This window comes from Ctenocephalides felis, unplaced genomic scaffold (genome assembly GCF_003426905.1).
Source record: "Ctenocephalides felis isolate EL2017-DRISC unplaced genomic scaffold, ASM342690v1 CF-g0.4_SCAFFOLD_01604, whole genome shotgun sequence".
Classification (NCBI taxonomy): Eukaryota; Metazoa; Arthropoda; class Insecta; order Siphonaptera; family Pulicidae; genus Ctenocephalides; species Ctenocephalides felis.
In genome coordinates this window covers 4,196,316-4,215,497 of record NW_020537758.1, presented here as the reverse complement: position 1 = coordinate 4,215,497, position 19,182 = coordinate 4,196,316, and the positions used below count along the sequence as shown (strand labels likewise).

At 29.3% G+C, this 19,182-nt stretch overlaps 1 protein-coding gene across 1 annotated transcript in view; it reads left to right on the top strand.

Moving 5' to 3' along the window:
• LOC113372877 (probable Rho GTPase-activating protein CG5521) overlaps positions 1-19,182 on the top strand; it is a 74,513-nt gene that overhangs the window by 1,860 nt on the left and 53,471 nt on the right. Inside the window, 13 exon segments of the mRNA XM_026613217.1 lie at positions 2,839-3,069; positions 3,133-3,228; positions 3,295-3,455; positions 4,339-4,421; positions 4,497-4,648; positions 6,258-6,432; positions 9,239-9,442; positions 11,683-12,036; positions 15,939-16,053; positions 18,247-18,265; positions 18,463-18,691; positions 18,756-18,764; positions 18,979-19,102. Coding sequence (XP_026469002.1) covers positions 2,839-3,069; positions 3,133-3,228; positions 3,295-3,455; positions 4,339-4,421; positions 4,497-4,648; positions 6,258-6,432; positions 9,239-9,442; positions 11,683-12,036; positions 15,939-16,053; positions 18,247-18,265; positions 18,463-18,691; positions 18,756-18,764; positions 18,979-19,102 — 1,952 coding nt within the window.

Sequence of the window (19,182 nt, the reverse complement as noted above, 5' to 3'; positions counted from 1 at the left end):
TGTACAAACACTTTTCCAAATAGTTGGTAAATTGCACAATTAGTACCAACTTTTAAACAAGGTGATACATCAAACATTACTAATTACAGGCCGATACCACTATTATCAAACTTTGCTAAGGTATTTGAAAAAAATATTTATAGAGAACTAATTCCTTCTGTTAGAACTTTAATCTATCTACTAATCAACATGGATTCATACATCATACAAATATAATCTGTATTAAACAATATATAACTGAGAATCTTGACACTAATGGACAAGTTGATGTTATTTACATTGACTTCAGTGATAAAAATTGATCATAACATTCTTCTTACTAAATTATCTAAGATTAGTCTTAATTCTTCACTTATTTTTTTTTTAAGAGTTATCTTCATAATCATAAACAGTTTGTCTATCTTAATGGATTCTTGAGCAATATTGAAAATATCAGTTTAGGTGTTCCTCAGGGATCCATTCTTGGTCTACTACTATTTATTATTTTTATTAATGACATCTTAAATTATTGGCTGTCCACATTTATTATTTGCAGATGATCTCAAACTATGTCTCAAAATAAATTCTATTGATGACTGCTTATTATTACAATCTCAACTTGACTCTTTCCACTCTTGGTGTATCTATAACAAACTACATTTAAATACACCTAAGTCTGCTTTTACACGGTCTTTTTGTACACGGTTTGAAAAATGAGTATTTTTAATTTTTTTACACGATTTTATTCCATTTAGCACGATTTGAAATTTTATGTACTTAATTTTTTTTGTCAAATTTAATTTTTGCGAAGTATGTTCATATAACAAAAAAGTATTTATGAAAGAAAAAAGTCTGAAACCATCGATAGTATCGATAGTTTGCGAATACTAGCTTAAAATTTTAAGTGAATTCCCCTTCAGCGCGTACAAACAATTTTTACTGGTCAAAGCAAATGTGAATAGCACTAATTTAGGGGAATACCCTAAAAATTCTTGTTTTTCACTAATTTTAATAAGTTTTAGAGATTAGGAACAAATCACCCATTTTTGTATAAGATCAATGTCTTTTTTTACACGTTTTTTTTTTACATGGCTTCTTCTGGAACCAATCTACCGTGTAAAAACATACTTAGGTGTATATCAAAGTGCAAAATTCTTAGTTTTTCACACAAGCGCGTTCTAATACATTCTGATTATAAAATCTCTAAAACCAGCATTGATAGATGTAATAAAATATTAGACTTAGGAGTTTTATTTGATTCTGGTTTGTTCTTCACTGATCATATAACTGATTTTTATAATAGAGCACATAAATCTTTAGGTTTGATACTGAGAAATTGTAAAGAATTCAATTCTAACAATGCACTTCCTTGCATGTACTATTCTAAAGTACGTTTAAAATTGGAATATGGTTCGATCATTTGGTATCCTCATCAAATCAAGAAGTCTGATGGGATAGAGAAGGTTCAGCGAAAATGTCTGAAATATCTTTATTCCAAAACATATAAAATTTACGCTGAACGTGGGTTTGATCACAACACTTTACTAAAAGAATTTGGTATTCCTTCTCTTGCCTCACGTCGATTTATCTGTACAATTATGTTCTTATTTAAACTTTGCAATAATTCTATAGACTGTCCTCTTATTCTTAACCAACTATCCTTTAATGTTCCAAGGCTCCTAAATCTAATTCTCTCTTAAATTCGCCTATTTTACTTATGTCCTCTAACTTTACCTTAATTAATAATGAAATAGACATTCACAACACATCACCTAATCAAATAATCTCCATCTGCACAAGTTAATCTTTTTATTTTCTTTCAAATATCTCATTATTTTATCTTATTCTGTTTATAAATAATATTGTTGCATTCTGCATTATATGTAATTTTATGTTAAGCATTTTATGTTGATAACTTTATATTGTAATCTTCTATATATATAAAAATAAGTCGGGTTTTCCTGCCTGACAAAATAACTCCAGAATGCACGAACCGATTTTGACAATTTTGCATTCGTTGGAAAGGTCTCGGGCTTCGCACGGTTTATAGCTAAGAAAATTAGTGGTGCATAGCATCGTGCCCTAATGCAAATTGCTAGAACTTTACGCACCGTAATTAAGAATTCGAGTAATGACATTAGTGAAAATTATTAGAATTATGCTTCGTTAAGTCAACGAGCAATTCTTGCCGCAAAGAATAATGATGTACACGCACTGAATTTCACCATTCAATCAAAAATTGCTGGCGATTTGGTGACATACCAATGATTCCGACTGGTCTTTCGTTTGACTTCAAACGATTGCAATTTCCAGTTCGCCTTGCGTTCGCAATAACAAGTCGCAAGGCCAATCGCTTAGTGTTTGCGGAATAAATTTCAAATAGATTATTTAGAAAATCATTGTTTTCCACATGGGCAGTTATACGTTGCCTGTTCACGAGTTGGAAAACCATCCGCTTTGTTTGTGTTAACGTCGGACCAAAAAACAAAAAATGTGGTTTACCAAAGAGCACTTCAATGAAACGGATAATTTGCGGATTCACTTTTATTTACTTAGAGAAGTTCAACTAAAAAACACTTCATTTTTGTAATCGGAATAAATTCATTACTGTTGTATGAAAAAATCAAAATTTTCCTTTTCAAATATAAAACAAACAAAAAATTTCTTCATCTTTCTTACGAAACCATCTGGTGGCGAAACGGAGTTCGTCGGTTTTGCTAGTTTTGTATATATTTTAATTGTTATTTATTATGTAAAATAATTGTATTTTTGAATCCTCTTGGAAGAAATCTGTGGGCTATATATTTAAAATAAATAAATAAATTACTAAAATGAGTCTACCTATTTCTTTTATTCCAGTCTTTACAATCAGAAGAGGAAAACTCACCGTCTCTAGACAGCATAGGATTAGTTCAAAACAGTGTGAATTTACAAAACAGCTCACAACTCGTCAGAGATGTCTTATTCGGCACCAGAGAAAACATCAATTTTATTCATGAGATATACAGACAAGCATTTCTGTTGAGTTTTACACAATCAGCAGCAATTAGGAAATCTATTGCTGTTTACAAGGACTGGATACAAATGACGGTAATTAGAAAAACAAATATTTTGTATCCAAAGTATTGTTATTATATTATATTTTATATTTAGGTACCAGATCCACCTCCATTTTTATTGGAACCGACAAAAAGTGATCTCGAACAAGAATCTCAAGACTTGAATTTAGCTATAAGGGCAGGATTGCAAGTAAGGAAAAAAATTAATTACACTTATTGAATTAAAAGTGTTAATAAAATATTCTTTCTATTTCAGAATGTTTTGCAAGTGTTTGTAACACAAGCAGCCAATGTGTTTCTACTAATTGTACCGGAAGATCAATTGCATTTATTAGAAGAACAGACTGATACTTGTAAACGAGTGCTGAATATTTATCGGTACATGGTTATGCATGTTCATATGGAGGCAGCTACTTGGTAAATAATAATAAATAAACTAGCTGTAAGTGGAATTCTGTCTTAAGGCAATTAAGGCATCGTGCCTTTAGGCAAATTGCTGGAACTTCCCGTACGAAAAATTATTATTTTTTCAAAAACGATTAACATTTTTGAAAAAATTTTTACTTTGAAAAAATAATAATTTTGAAAACTATAAATTGGACAAAAATTACTTTTTATTGAAAAAAAAATTAGCCGCGTCGCTGTCTAACGGATAAGCATTGGTACGGACCCATAGGAATGTAAACAAAATTTATACTTATTGTTAAATCTCTATAAAATATCTGATAACTTGATGTGCATATGTCTAATGATCATTTTGACCGTCGAATGGCATTTTTTTTATACTTTTTCATTAGATCTCCGAAACCGCTAGACCTGCCTTTTTGAAATTTGATCAATTCTTCATCTTGTCAATACAAGTGAAATGTTTTCAGAATTATTCAAATCGGACGCTCCGTTCTCTTAAAACTGAGTTACCGTTTTTGGCACTTTTTGCCCCATATCTTCGGAACGGCTAGACCTACCTCCGCTAAAAACTAATCAGCACGTCTTCTTATCAATACGAATCGAATGTTTTTTGAATTATTCTAATTGCTTCATCCGTGTTCCCGAAATCGTCGACGAAAATTTGTATCCGCACACACACACACACACATACACACACACATCCATTTTTTCTAAGGTATGCCAAAATGTTCAGAAACCTCTGAAACGTAAAAATATATAAAAAAATTTATTTTCGATTTTTTTGCGATTACTATAACTTACCATACGGGAAGTTAATAAATAAATAAATAAATAAATAAATATATATATATATATATATATATATATATTACAAGTATTTTATTATTTATAGGGAGCAATTACTTCTTGTTTTATTGCAAGTGACTTCTTTAGTTTTAACCAGGACAGACCCGAGAAGGAAAAATGACACTTTAGGTAACAATTTCTTACTTAAATAATTTTTTATTCTATTTAAAACATTTTTAAACTAGTTTTTAAATCTTTTTAAAGGTGGAACCTTAGCACAAGCCATTTTCCAAACACTAATCGTGACGTGGATCAAAGCTAATTTGAATGTGAGCATAAGTCCTGATTTGTGGGCTAAATTTTTATCAGTATTAACATCGCTCACACAGTGGGAGGAATTAATCAAAGAATGGGCGGTAAGTTATAGGGAAAACATTTAATTAATAATAATAATATAGCAATTTTTATTATCTGTGGATTTGGGTCCTATGTAATTTGTTTATTAGAAGTTATCCATTATGAAAATCTTAATAAAAATGAATCGCAAAATGTGTTGGTAAGCGCATAACTCAACAACGCCTGGACCAATTTGGCCAATTCTTCTTTTAAAATGTTCGTTGAAGTTCAAGGATGGTTCTTACGGCGAGAAAAAAATCCAATAATTGCCGGGAAAACCCTAAAAACAGCCCTTTTCGTTTTCTCATACAAACGTTTTCTAACTAAAACGTAGAATCAATTTGAGCTTTATTGCTATTATATAAAGTTCATATTAAATTACAAGCACTCACTGTATACTTCTTCTAAACGATTATGCGGATTTTGATCAATCTTTCTGAAGTTTGTTAAGGAAATTGTCTAGAATGTTTGTGATTATAAAGTACTGGGATTTATATGCAATATCGTAGAAATAAATGGAAAAAATTGTAAAAAACGACATGTCATTGTTTGAATTGAAAACAAATGAAAACTATCATCTGCCAAAAATTTCAATTTACTTATAAACCTAGACAATATTAGAATATGTATAATAAATTTATGATTATGAATAAGAAAAATGAAATGTCTATATTATTATTGTCAAAAAGCAGCTGAGATGTGCCAGAAATTAAAATAATATAAAATACAGTATATGTATGGCAGATTGAATGTTACACATATGAACAGCATATGACAAATTAATTTACTTGAAATATGAAATTAAGTAATAATCAAAAAATTAATCGAAAAATACGAGCGCACGCCCTAGGAGGCGCCAACACGAGATTCGGATATTAATTTTTCAATATAGTTTTTTTTCAATATATAAATTCTTTGCATCTTTTATTAATCTTTCCACAATATTTTTAAAATTCGTAAAATTTTCGCTTTATAACAACAAAGTAAAGTAAAGATGAATATATACAATTCGGCCTTCACGATATCGATTAGGAGAAGTTTAAGATGCAATTTTAGATATCATAAATAACAAAAAATTAAATTAACTTAATCCAACATGAAGTACTAGTGTTATGTTATGGTTATGTTATACCGCTTAGAAGACTTCAATTTCCAATAAAGTGTGGGGATTGAGACTCATCATTTTATTTAAAGCAGTTCTATATTTAACATCGCTCATATTATAAATGTATATGCAATTTGGCGTGAAGAGTAATTTAAAAAACAATAATTATTATTTTTAGGTAAACGGTAAATATTAGTATATTATATTAAAAAATTGTAGATATGGGTACAGGACAACGTCTGTCGGTTCATCTAGTTTTATATAAAACTCTGAATGTGTAGACTTTGTATATATCTCCGAAATTTTTTAACTGTTTATCTAAAAAAAATGAAATATTTGCTGAATTTGTTACCTAATTACTACTTACTTAACTAATTTGTTAATAAATTGATTTATTTATAAGTCAATCTACTTTTAAACCGATTTTGTTCAACATTTCTAATAAGGGTTCATCAATTCATCAACTTTTATATTTTTATATATTTTTTTTATTTATTTATTTGTATTTTGTTTTTTTTTTTCAGAAAACCATGGAGACTTTAACACGTGTATTGGCACGTCATGTATATTCCCTGGATTTGGCAGATTTGCCCTTGGACAGACTTTTGCAGGAACAAAAAAATGGTAAACGAGGAAGGAAACGAACAAGTGCAAGATGTGCTGTTAATGTTGGGAATGTTCCTACTCCTTCTGCACCCAGTAAGTAAAAAATAATTATAATTATATATATATATATATATATATATACACCTAAGTCTGTTTTTACACGGTAGATTGGTTCCAGAAGAAGCCGTGTAAAAAAAAGACATTGATCATATACAAAAATGGGTGATTTGTTCCTAATCTCTAAAACCTATTAAAATCAGTGAAAAACAAGAATTTTTAAGAAGAATTCATGTTTATTTTATTAAATCAAATATATAATTCTGATACTATCGATGGTTTCAGACTTTTTTCTTTCATAAATACTTTTTTGTGATATGAACATACTTCGCAAAAATTAAATTTGACAAAAAAAATTTAAGTACATAAAATTTCAAATCGTGCTAAATGGAATAAAATCGTGTAAAAATTAAAAATATTCAATTTTCAAACCGTGTTATATCAAAACCGTGTACAAAAGACCGTGTAAAAAAAGACTTAGGTGTATATATATATATATATATATATATATATATATATATATATATGTATAATTTAAAAATTGCTTTCGCTGAAGAATAAATTATATATTATTTCACCATCAATTTCAATTATAATGTCATACAATATTGTTGACTGTAATCATATATTGTTGATATTTACACTTAGACAACAATTCTTCAATTATACCTGTGCATATTTTTGTTTATTGTTGTATTTTCGAACATCCTCTGAAATATTACATACTTGCATTTAAGTTTCTTAAACTTTTTACACTAATTTTAATTATATTTTAATATTTCTATTTGAAATTTTCAAAAATTATGAAAAAACTGCAAAACTAATTTTATATATTATAAAATTGAAAATGTATGTGTTTGCAAAGTTATACGATTTTAAAGTTTGACGATTTTTTTCGGCATGTTTTTGTTCTAAAAGTTGAAAATTGGTAAATGCAGTTCTGTAGAGAATTGTATGAACTTTTTATCTGTATAAAATAATAATTATGTGTTTTAACTGGTTTTTGCACATTTTAAACAAATATTTTACTCGCAATATTATACGATTTTAAAGTTTGACGATATTTTCGTCATATTTTTGTTCCAAAACTTGAAAATTGATGAATGCAGTTATATAGAGAATTTTATGAACTTTTCATTTATATAAAATATCATTTATATATTTTAACAAGCTTTTCCACATTTTAAACAAATGCCAAAAAAAATGCACAAATATTTTGTTTGCAAAGTTATACGATTTCAAAGTTTGACGGCTTTTTTCGTCATGTTTTTGTTCCAAAACTTGAAAATTGATAAATTCACTTGTGTAGAGAATATTATGTACTTTTCATCAGTATAAAATAAAATTTATATATTTTAACAAGTTTTTGTACGTTTTAAAGAAATGCCAAAAAATGCATAAACATTTTGTTTGCAAAGTTATACGATTTCAAAGTTTGATGACTTTTTTCGTCGTTTTGTTGTTCCAAAACTTGATACTTGATAAATGTAGTTGTGTAGAGAATTTTATAAATTTTTTATCTGTATAAAATAAAATTTAAGGGTTCTAACAAATGTTTGCACATTTTAAACAAATGTGAAAAAACGTACAAACACTTTCTTTGCAAACTTAAACGATTTTAAAGTTTGACGACTTTTTTCGTCATGTTGTTTTTAGAAAACTTGAAACTTGATAAACGCAGTTCTCTAGAGAATTTTATGGACTTTTTATCAGTATATAATAAAATTTAAACTAACAAATGTTTGCACATTTTAAACAAATATGAAAAAACGTGCAAATATTTTACTCGCAATGTTATACGATTTTAAAGTTTGACGACTTTTTTCGTCATGTTTTTGTTCCAAAACTTGATACTTGATAAATGCAGTTGTGTAGAGAATTTTATTAGGTTTTTATCAGTATATAATAGAATTTAGGGGTTTTAACAACTTTTTGCACATTTTAAACGTGAAAAAACGTCTAAACATTTTGTTTGCAAATTAAATTATATTTTAATATTTGGATATGAAATTTCAAGAAAATAATAATCTTAACATTTTAAATTAATAGCAATAACAAATAGTCTATCTGTTGTATCAAAAATGTTATAGAAAAGTGTATAAACTTATATTACATTAAAATTAATTTCCAGGAAAGTGGATAATATAAAATTCGTTAAAGTGTTAGAATTTTTTATACTAAATTAGTTTCTTGGAAAAAGTGTTAGAAAATACACACATAAATCATGCAATATATATATATATATATATATATATATATATATATAGTTATTCATAATATTTATATATTGTTAGAAAATCCACAAAAATCATATACTAAATTCTGATACCCGGAATTAGTGTTTAAAATTTTTTTTTGATAATATTAGATACTAAATTCAATATTGAAAACAAATACAAATAATGTATTAATAATGATGTTAATACCCGAAAAAAAATCTTTTAAAAATCATATACTAAAATATTAATATAAGGTTGTCAAATATCTCCCTTCCGCCTTTTTGTATTATAAACCAAGAGCAAAAAAGCGGAAGGGAGATATTTGACAACCTAATATTAACAATATTAAAAAAAAATCTATTCTCGAGTTCGCTAACACTTGTTTTGAACAGGATATCAATTGTTTCTTCTTAAAGCTCTAATTTTATTATTTTACTAAAACTTTTATATATTGAGCGATAATTTTATTTTGATAAATTTAATCGACAGGGTTTTGTTTATGTTAATGTATGACTTTGTTTATGATATCTCAAAGAATGTTATTTTGGGAGTGATTCACAAAGAATATTTCCCATATTTTCTATTATTTACTGATTGAGAATCGGTCCATTATTATTTTTTAGTGAAATCAGACAATGAGAATACATATACAGAAGACGAGTGCGACTTTTTCAACAGTTCAACGAATGTTAGCAGACTGATGAGGAGCTATAGTGAAGGAAATTTGTCGAACATCAGGAAGTTGAAGACCACCAGGACGAGACATCATAGGAAAAATAGGCCTAGTGTTGAACATAATGTTCTGCACAGTTCTAACGATTGTACAGGTAATAGTAATAAATAATATAGTTGTTGTTATTAATTATTGACTTTCCGGAAGGCGAAGTTCACGTGTTTGTAAAGTTCAATGATTTTTTTCGTAATGTTTTTGTTCCAAAAGTTGAAAATCGGTAAATGCAGTTGTATAGAGAATTTTATAAGCTATCTATATAAAACACAGTTTTTGTATACTAACAAGTTTTTGCACATTTTAAACAAATATCGAAAAGCGTACAAACATTTTGTTCGCTGAGTTATACGATTTTATAGTTTGACGATTTTTTTCGTAATGTTTTTGTTCCAAAAGTTGCAAATTTGTAAAAGCAGTTGTGTAGAGAATTTTATAAGCTTTGTAACGATATAAAATAATAATTATGCGTTCTAACATTTTTTTCCACATTTGAAAAAACGTGCAAACCTTTTGCTGTTATACGATTTTAAAGTTTGACGATTTTTTTTGTCATGTTTTTGTTCCAAAAGTTGAAAATTGGTAAATGCAATTGAATATAGAATTTTATAAGCTTTTTATCTGTACAAAATAGTATTTATATATTTTAACAAGTTTTTGTACATTTTAATCAAATTATCAAAAAAGGTACGAACATTTTGTTTGCAAAGTTACATGATTTTAAAGTCTTTTTTTTCAAATTTATTTTATTTATTTATTTATATATTATTTTCATATCTCAGTCAGACAGGGGTATCTGGTATGAGAGATTATGAAACAATTTTCTTATTATATATATACATATCATTTGTCTATTTCATTATACTACAATATAATATTTATTATAATTAAAATATCTATTCAATCTTCAAATTCCTTATAATATTTCTTTATTTTTCTTTTAAATTTGTCGTCATCATTGGTCATCTTAAGTTTGACGATTTTTTTCACAATGTTTTTGTTTCAAAAGTTAAAATTTGGTAAATACAATTGTATTGAGAATTTCATACATTTTTATCTACATAAAATAAACTATATGTGTTTTAACTATTTTTGCACAATTTAAACTAGTGCCAAAAAATATACACACGTTTTGTTCGCAAATTCATACGATTTTAAAGTTTGACGATTTTTTTCTCAATGTTTTTGTTCCAAAACTTGAAAATTGCTATATGCAATTGAATAAAGAATTGTATAAGCTTTTTATCTGTATAAAACAAGATTCATGTTTTTTAACAAGTTTTTGCACATTTTAAACAAATGTCCGAAAACATACAAACATTTAGTTCGCCGTCTTATACAAATTTGACGATTTTTCTTCGCAATATTTTTGCACCAAAACTTGAAAATTGCTATATGCAATTGAATAAAGAATTTTATAAGCTTTTTATCTGTATAAAATAAAATACATGTATCTTAACAAGTTTTTGCACATTTTAAACAAATGCCAAAAAATACACAATCATTTTGCTCGCAATGCTAAACGATTTTAAAGTTTGACGATTTTTTCGTAATGTTTTTGTTCCAAAACTTGAAAATTGTTAAATACAGATGTGTAGATAATTTTATTAGCTTTTCAATTATATAAAATAATATTTATGTATTATTAAGATTTATAAATTAATCTTTAATTCCAAACGTTTCGACATTCAATACATGTCAATACATAAGCCTCGGAACTTGCAAAGTACAGAAGTCGTGGCAGAATTTACCTAACTATACTCACATTTTTGTTCAAATAAAATTATCATTTTTCTTTTTACATCATACAAAAAATTATAAAAAATGCATGGTGTTGACAAGTTAGTTGTATGAATGTTAGTGCTAATTTCTAGTGTTGTGTACACTTCTCTAGATGTAACCTACTAACGTTAATATCCACTGATGATGACATTAAATTGAATGTCGAAACGTTTGGAATTAAAGATTAATTCATAAATCTTTGCTTTTTATTCTTTGATGTATTGCCCCACAAGAACTTACTCATATAATAGGTTGTCAAATATCTCCCTTCCGCCTTTTTGTATTATAAACCAAGAGCAAAAAAGCGGAAGGGAGATATTTGACAACCTAATATCTCAACATCAAAATCATCAACTGAATCATATATATATATATATATATATATATATATATATATCACCGGTTCATATAAACTAAATCAAACAACGTTATCAACAACCTGTTGCTATTTTTAGTAAAACAAACACACACCGCCACGCATATACACCCAATCACACAATACATTTTCTAAAACCCAATAACTCTTAATCAATCACTTCTTCCCAATTTATCTTTTAGAATTATCATCAAACTCGGAAATATCTCCAGCAATCCACCACCATCAACCGAACCAGCATCTTCCACCAGTGGCTGGTTCAAGCACGTCTTCGGTTGCGATGACCTCGATCACTTTTTACCGAAATCCTTCACGACCAGGAATAGAACCACCAGGAGCTGGTCATCAGTTAAAAAGGGCTTTGAGTCTTGACAGTGGCCTGGTGTTTTGGAGAGATCGAACTGGACGAAGAGATGGTAATGATAGTGACAATAACACCAGGTCACCATCTCCTAGTCCTTCGAGTGGAGTTGATGGAGGATCGATAAAGGATTCGCCTATGCAGATTGATGTCTTGGGAGGAGATAATAGTTTAGGTATGATATTTTGATTAAGGGGCACGGGGTGATTTTAAATTGAATTTTAAATTTTTCTATATTTCGATACATTATACACCTAAGTCTGTTTTTACACTGACTTTTTGTACACGGTTTTGATATAACACGGTTTGAAAATTGAATATTTTTATTTTTTTTACACGATTTTATTCCATTTAGCACAATTTGAAATTTTATGTACTTAAATTTTTTTTGTCAAATTTAATTTTTGCGAAGTATGTTCATATAACAAACTAGTTGGTTTGGTATTTAGCCTTGAGGCAAATTACATGAACTTCCCGATATGTGTAAATAATCCACTTGATCAAAAAATGTGTAAATAATATACTTCATCAATCCTTACTTTAAAAAAAAAACGATAATAATTTTAGCAAAGTTTGACGAATTTTTAAAATTAAACTACTTGTTGTAAGGCCGTAATATTACAGTAAGTTCTATAAGACCATGATGTATATCGCCAAAAAAAGTTCGATGAAAAACGGCTTAAATTTTTTTTTAACAGTTAATTACAAAAAACGGCTCGGTAGATTTTCACCTAAAATTAATCAGTACCATTCCCATCTAATATCTTTCGAACAGTTTTGATTTTTCAAAATCGGTTCGGTAGATGAGCTTAAATGTGGACGAAAATTTAACACTTTTTTTCAACATTTAATTACAAGAAAACGGCTCTGTAGATTTTCACCTAAAATTAATCAGCATCATTCCCAAATGATATCTTTCGAACAGTTTTTGATTTTTCAAAATCGGTTCGGTAGGATGAGCTTAAATGTGGACGAAAATTTAACACTTTTTTCAACAGTTAATTACAAGAAAACGGCTCGGTAGATTTTCACCTAAAATTAATCAGCATCATTCCCAAATGATATCTTTCGAACAGTTTTTGATTTTTCAAAATCGGTTCGGTAGGATGAGCTTAAATGTTTACGAAAATTTAACACTTTTTTTCAACAGTTAATTACAAGAAAACGGCTCGGTAGATTTTCACCTAAAATTAATCAGCATCATTCCCAACTAATATCTTTCAAACAGTTTTTGATTTTTTAAAATCGGTTCGGTAGGATGAGCTTAAATGTGAACGAAAAGTTCAACACTTTTTTTCAAATTACGAAGAAACGGCTTGGCAGATCGTTGCACAAAACTGACAAACGATAGTCCTCACCGAAATACATCAATGGCTTTTAAATTTCTAAAATCGGTTCAGGCGTTTTTGAGAAAACGTCGATCAAAAGTCTAATTTTGACAAATGCCAAAAAGACCATACTGATTTTTGCAAACTATGACGAATTTTTTAAAGCTGAACCAGTTGTCGTAGGGCCGTAATATTTTAGTATGACCTAGAAAACTATGGTATCTTTCGTCAAAAAAATAATCATAATAATCGTCAATATTTTTTTTTTTAAAACTTCATTACAAGAAAACGGCCCGGCCGATCTTACCAAAAACTAATCAGCACGATTCCCAACCAATATCTATCGAACGGTTTTTGAATTTTCAGAATCGATTCAGAATTGCGGGCTAAAACGTGGACGAAAAATTTTTCACTTTTCTGCAATTTACAAAGAAACGGCCCGGCCCGATCGCCGCACAAAGCTCAGAGACGATAGTCCTCATCGAGATACATCAAATGGCTTTTAAATTTTGAAATCGGTCCAACCGTTTTGAGAAAACGTCGATTTACGGCAAAAAATCTGTTCACACACACACACACACATACACACACACACACACACACACACACACACACATACTTTTTCCAAATTTGGCCTCATTCGATTCAGAATGGCTCGAAACGTCGAGAAAACATAAAATTAGCGATTCGGATTTTTTGATGAAAACATAAACTTCTCCTTCGGGAAGTTAAAAAGTATTTATGAAAGAAAAAAGTCTGAAACCATCGATAGTATCGATAGTTACCTATTCTTTTCGTTCACAACACAGTTTTTTAGTCCTGAACTTGCCATACATTTAATTTATAATAGGTTGTCAAATATCTCCCTTCCGCCTTTTGTATATAAACCAAGAGCAAAAAAGCGGAAGGGAGATATTTGACAACCTAATATTACTTTTAGAATTAGAGTGCATATCTTTCTTATCATTAATTACTATGCTTGTGAAAATAAGCATTATATATTTGATTTAATAAAATAAACATGAATTCTTGTTCTTGAAAATTCTTGTTTTCACTAATTTTAATAGGTTTTAGAGATTAGGAACAAATCACCCATTTTGGATAAGATCAATGTCTTTTTTACACGGTTTTTTTACACGGCTTCTTCTGGAACCAATCTACCGTGTAAAAACAGACTCAGGTGTACTTTTAAAAATAACATACCGAAATTTTAAATCGATATCTTAAATAGTTTTTGAGTGACAGCCATTTAAAGAGTATATTTATAGTATATAGTATAACGATTATTTTATCTTTAAAAGCGTTTTTCTCGAAACAGCATTTTCCGAATTTGCTGCAGCGATTACTCAAAAACAAATGATTTGATCACTATCGATTTTTTACATGTTTTATATAGAGTTCTCCGTAATAATGAACTATCAAATTTTAATCTGATCAAAAATCGAATTTGGGCAGTCCAAAAACGACCAAAATGTTGGGGTAAAATCGACTTCTTTTTTCAAAAAACGCCGCCATTTTGTCAATTTCGATTTTTTTTTATTGTAGGTCATGTTACAAGACAATATTATCTAGTTTAACGAGAGTTTAACTTCCCCTAGGACAAGTTATAGTAATCGCAAAAGAATCTAAAATGAAAATATTTATATATCTTTACGTTTCAAAACCTTCTGAATATTTTGGCATACCTTAGAAAAAATGGATGTGTGTGTTGTGTGTGTTCGGATACAAATTTTCGTCGACGATTTCGGAACAACGATCAACCGATTTGAATAATTCAAAAAACTTCGTTTCGTATTGATAGGAGAGTACGTATTGTTAGTTTTTGGCGAAGGCAGGTCCAGCCATTCCGAAGATACGGGGCAAAAAGTGACGAAAACGGTAACTCAGTTTTTAAGAGATCGGAGCGTCCGAATTCAATAATTCAACAAACATTTCACTTGTATTGGCAAGATGAAGAATTGATCATATTTTCATGAGGGCAGGTCTAGCGGTTTCGGAGATCTAACGAAAAAAGTAAAAAAAAAATGCTATTTTACGGTCAAAAATGATCATTAGACATATGCACATCAAATTATCAGATACTTTATAGAGATTTTAACAATAAGTATAAATTTTGTTTACATTCCTATGGGTTCCGTACCAATGTTTACCCGTTAGACAGCGACGCGGCGCTTACGCGCTTTATATTTTGTCTCTATGCAGTTAAAGCAGTACGATTGCTTTGAAAAAAGTTCGGATCTTCCAAAATATGTCAAAATAAAGATTTTTTTTTTTTAATTTTTTTCCAAAAGAAGTAATTTTTTGTCCAATTTATAGTTTCTTAAGAATCTAATTTTTTCGAAATATTTGTTTTTGAAAAATGTTATTCGTTTTTAAAAAAATAATAATTTTTGATACGGGAAGTTCCAGCAATTTGCCTTAAGGCACGATGCCGTGCGCCCCACTAGTTTTTTTTAAATTTCATCCACGTAGAAGGCCGGAATCACTGCAGCAGTTAAGAGCCTTTTTTTTTGTCGCGCCGTTGAAGATCGACGATAACTTAAAAAATATTTAATTTTTTTCTTCAAAAATTTTACTATGTATTCTTAAAACATGTATAAATATACTCCTAAAATTTTGAAATGATTGATAAAGTATTTTTTTAATATAAATTCCCAAAAATCACCTTTTTTAGGCGGTTGCACTAGTTGTGCCCCTTAAATCCTGATTGGAAAGAGTCTGATTTCTTGTTTTGGTTTTTGGTTTTTAGATAATAGCGAATGCGATGGCCCAGAGCGTAGATCAGTGATATCTGGTGGTCAGGCTCGTGGATGGTTACCAGATGTGGCAGCTGTTCTTTGGTCCAGGATGTTGGGAGCTTTTGGGTAATGTTAATCATATCAGGAGTGCACATCTTCATGCGCAGCTTTTTGAGTACTTGGTTCATTTGATGGAAACTTTGATAAAGGTAAGGCAATTAAATAAACTAGTGGTGCATGGCATCGTGTCTTAAGGCAAATTGCTGGAACTTCCCAGTTGGATTTAGAAATTGATTTTTTAAAAAAAGATTCAATTTCACGTGTTCGAAAAGTTCAATGATTTTTTAACTTCCCGTAGGGTAAGTTATTGTAATGGGCCGAAAATCGGAATTGAAAATTTTTACATTTCTCGACGTTTTGAAGGTTTCTGAACGTTTTGGCATACCTCAGAAAAAATGGATGTGTGTGTGTGTGTGTTTAAAAAACATTCGATTCCTATTGATAGGGAAAAGAGCTGATTAGTTTTTGATGAAGGCAGGTCCAGCCGGTTCGGAGATACGGAGCAACGAGTGCAGAAAATAGAAAATCGACTTTTTGAGAGAACGGAGTATCCGATTTGAATGATCTAAAAAACATTCAATTAGTAATGATTGGAAGAAGGGGTTATTAGTTTTTTGCAAAGGCAGGCCCAGCCATTTCGGAGATACAGAGCTAAATGTACAAAAAATGGCAGTTTTTGAGAGAACTAAGCGTCCGATTCAATTGATTCAAAGAACTTTCTGCTTGTCTTAACAAAATAATTGATTTTGTAAAAAAAAATTTTTGTTCCTTTTTTTTTTTTTTTTTTTAATTTTTGTATATCGAAAATAATTCAGATTTTATTTTTAATTCTGACTATAGTTCTAATATCAGTCTATATAATTCTTATAAATATTAGACAATGTTACAATATTTATAATAATCTATTTGAAAACATTCAGTATTCCTCGAACATTTCGTTACTGTACGGGAAGTTTCAGCAATTTGCCTTAAGGCACGATGCCACCCACCCCACTAGTTTCGTAATGTTTTTGTTCCAAAAGTTGAAAATTGGTAGATGCAATTATATAAGCTTTTTAACTATATCAAATAAAATTTATATATTTTAACAAGTTTTTGCACTTTTTGAACAAACATCTAATAACGTGCAAACATTTTGCTCGCAGTTACTCGATTTTAAAGTTTGACGATTTTTTTCGCAATGTTTGTGTTCCAAAAGTTGGAATTTTGTAAATGCAGTTGTGTAGAGAATTTCATAAGCTTTGTAACGGTGTAAAATAATATATATTTGTATTAACAAATTTTTGGACAATTTAAACAAATATCGAAAAACGTACACGCATTTCGTTCGCTAAATTATACGATTTTAAAGTTTGATAATTTTTTTTATCATGTTTTTGTTCCAAAAGTTGAAAATTGGTAGGTGCAATTGAATAGAGAATTTTATGAGTTTTGTAACGATATAAAACAAGGCATGCCATCGTGCCTTAAGGCAAATTGCTAGAACATTGCGTACTGGCAATTGATTTTTTAAAAATAGATTCAATTTTCTTTTAGAACTCCGAAAAAAATCGATTTTTGAGATTTTTGAAATTTCGAAAAACATTGACCTTTTTGAAAAATTAGATTTCTTTAATTTGAAATACTTTGGGTATTTTAAACTTTTTTTTCAAAGCAATCGCGATACGTTAGCTGTGTAGATAGGAAATATCGAAGCGCGTAAGCGCCGCGTCTCTGGTTAACGGACAAACGACGTTACGGAACCCTTAGAAATGTAAAGAAAATTGATACACATTATTAAAATATCTATAAAATATGTGATAATTTAATGTGCATATGTCATTTTTAGCCGTCAAATGGATTTTTTTTTTTAATTTTTTTTACTAGATCTCCGAAACCGCTAAACCTGTTATCCCAAAAATTTAATCAGGACTTCATTTCGTCAATTCAAATAAAATGTTTTTTGAATTATTCAAATCGGACGCTCCGTTCTCTTAAAAACTGAGTTACCGTTTTTGGCACTTTTTACCCCATATCTTCGGAACGGCTAGACCTGCCTTTGGCAAAAACTAATCAGCACGTCTCCTTATCAATAGGAATCGAATAATTGAAATCGGTTGAACCGTTTTCCCGAAATCGTCGACGAAAATTTGTATCCGCATACACATACATACATCAATTTTTTCTGAGGTATGCCAAAATGTTCAGAAAGCTCTGAAACGTAAAAATATGCAAAAAATTTTAATTTCTTAATGAATAAAATTGTATCCTCACGTGTAGTACATCTATTTTTTCTAAAGTATGCTAAAATGTTCAGAAACCTTCGAAACTATATATATATAATATATATATATATATATATATATAATATATATATATATATATATATATATATAAAATTCATTTTCAATTTTTTTGCGATGACTATAACTTACTCCACGACAAGTTAATTCAATTCATATGTATAATGAATTTTGTTTGATTCTGTTTCCACAGATGAAAGAAAATATTGGTGTCCCTAACGATAAAATCACTGGTCCATCTATTCCTGATCTGGTGCCTCCAATAGGACTTTTGGCAGCTTGGTGCTACGATGCAATTGATTTGTTTCCAGAAAATCCAACTGGCAATAATAATCCTATACGATTGTTATGTTTAATTGCCAGACATGGTGGACCTATGTCGAAGGAACAACTTCCCATGTTTTACAGCACTTTACATAAAGGTAATAGATTTACACTAATGCTGGTAATATTTTGTGTTTTTTATATATTATTCCTTTTATCCAGGTTTATGCGGTGAAGACAAATCAATTGGAAATACTTGATTAAATATTTAGGCGGTCCAAGATTTTGAGTCTGTTACATTCTGGACATACTTTGTTGTTATTGGATTTGGTGCATGCAGCTACTGTGATTTTGACTTCATCTGATTTTGCTTCTCAGGTATATAATTGGTTTGTTTTACAAATGATTATATTGGATTTAATCAATATATTTTTTGTCTGTTTAGATTCCAAGATCGAAGCAGCTTCTTTATTGGGTTCCTTGTTGTGTTTGCCAAATTCATCTTTGCCTAAACCAGTTTTGCAACCTGCATCTCCAAATGTTACTTTGATGGAGTGCCAGATTTACAGGTAATTAAGAACTTATATATAATACCTTAAGTGTACAACTTGTTTGCGCCGTTTTTGCAATACGAGTTCTTTATAATAAC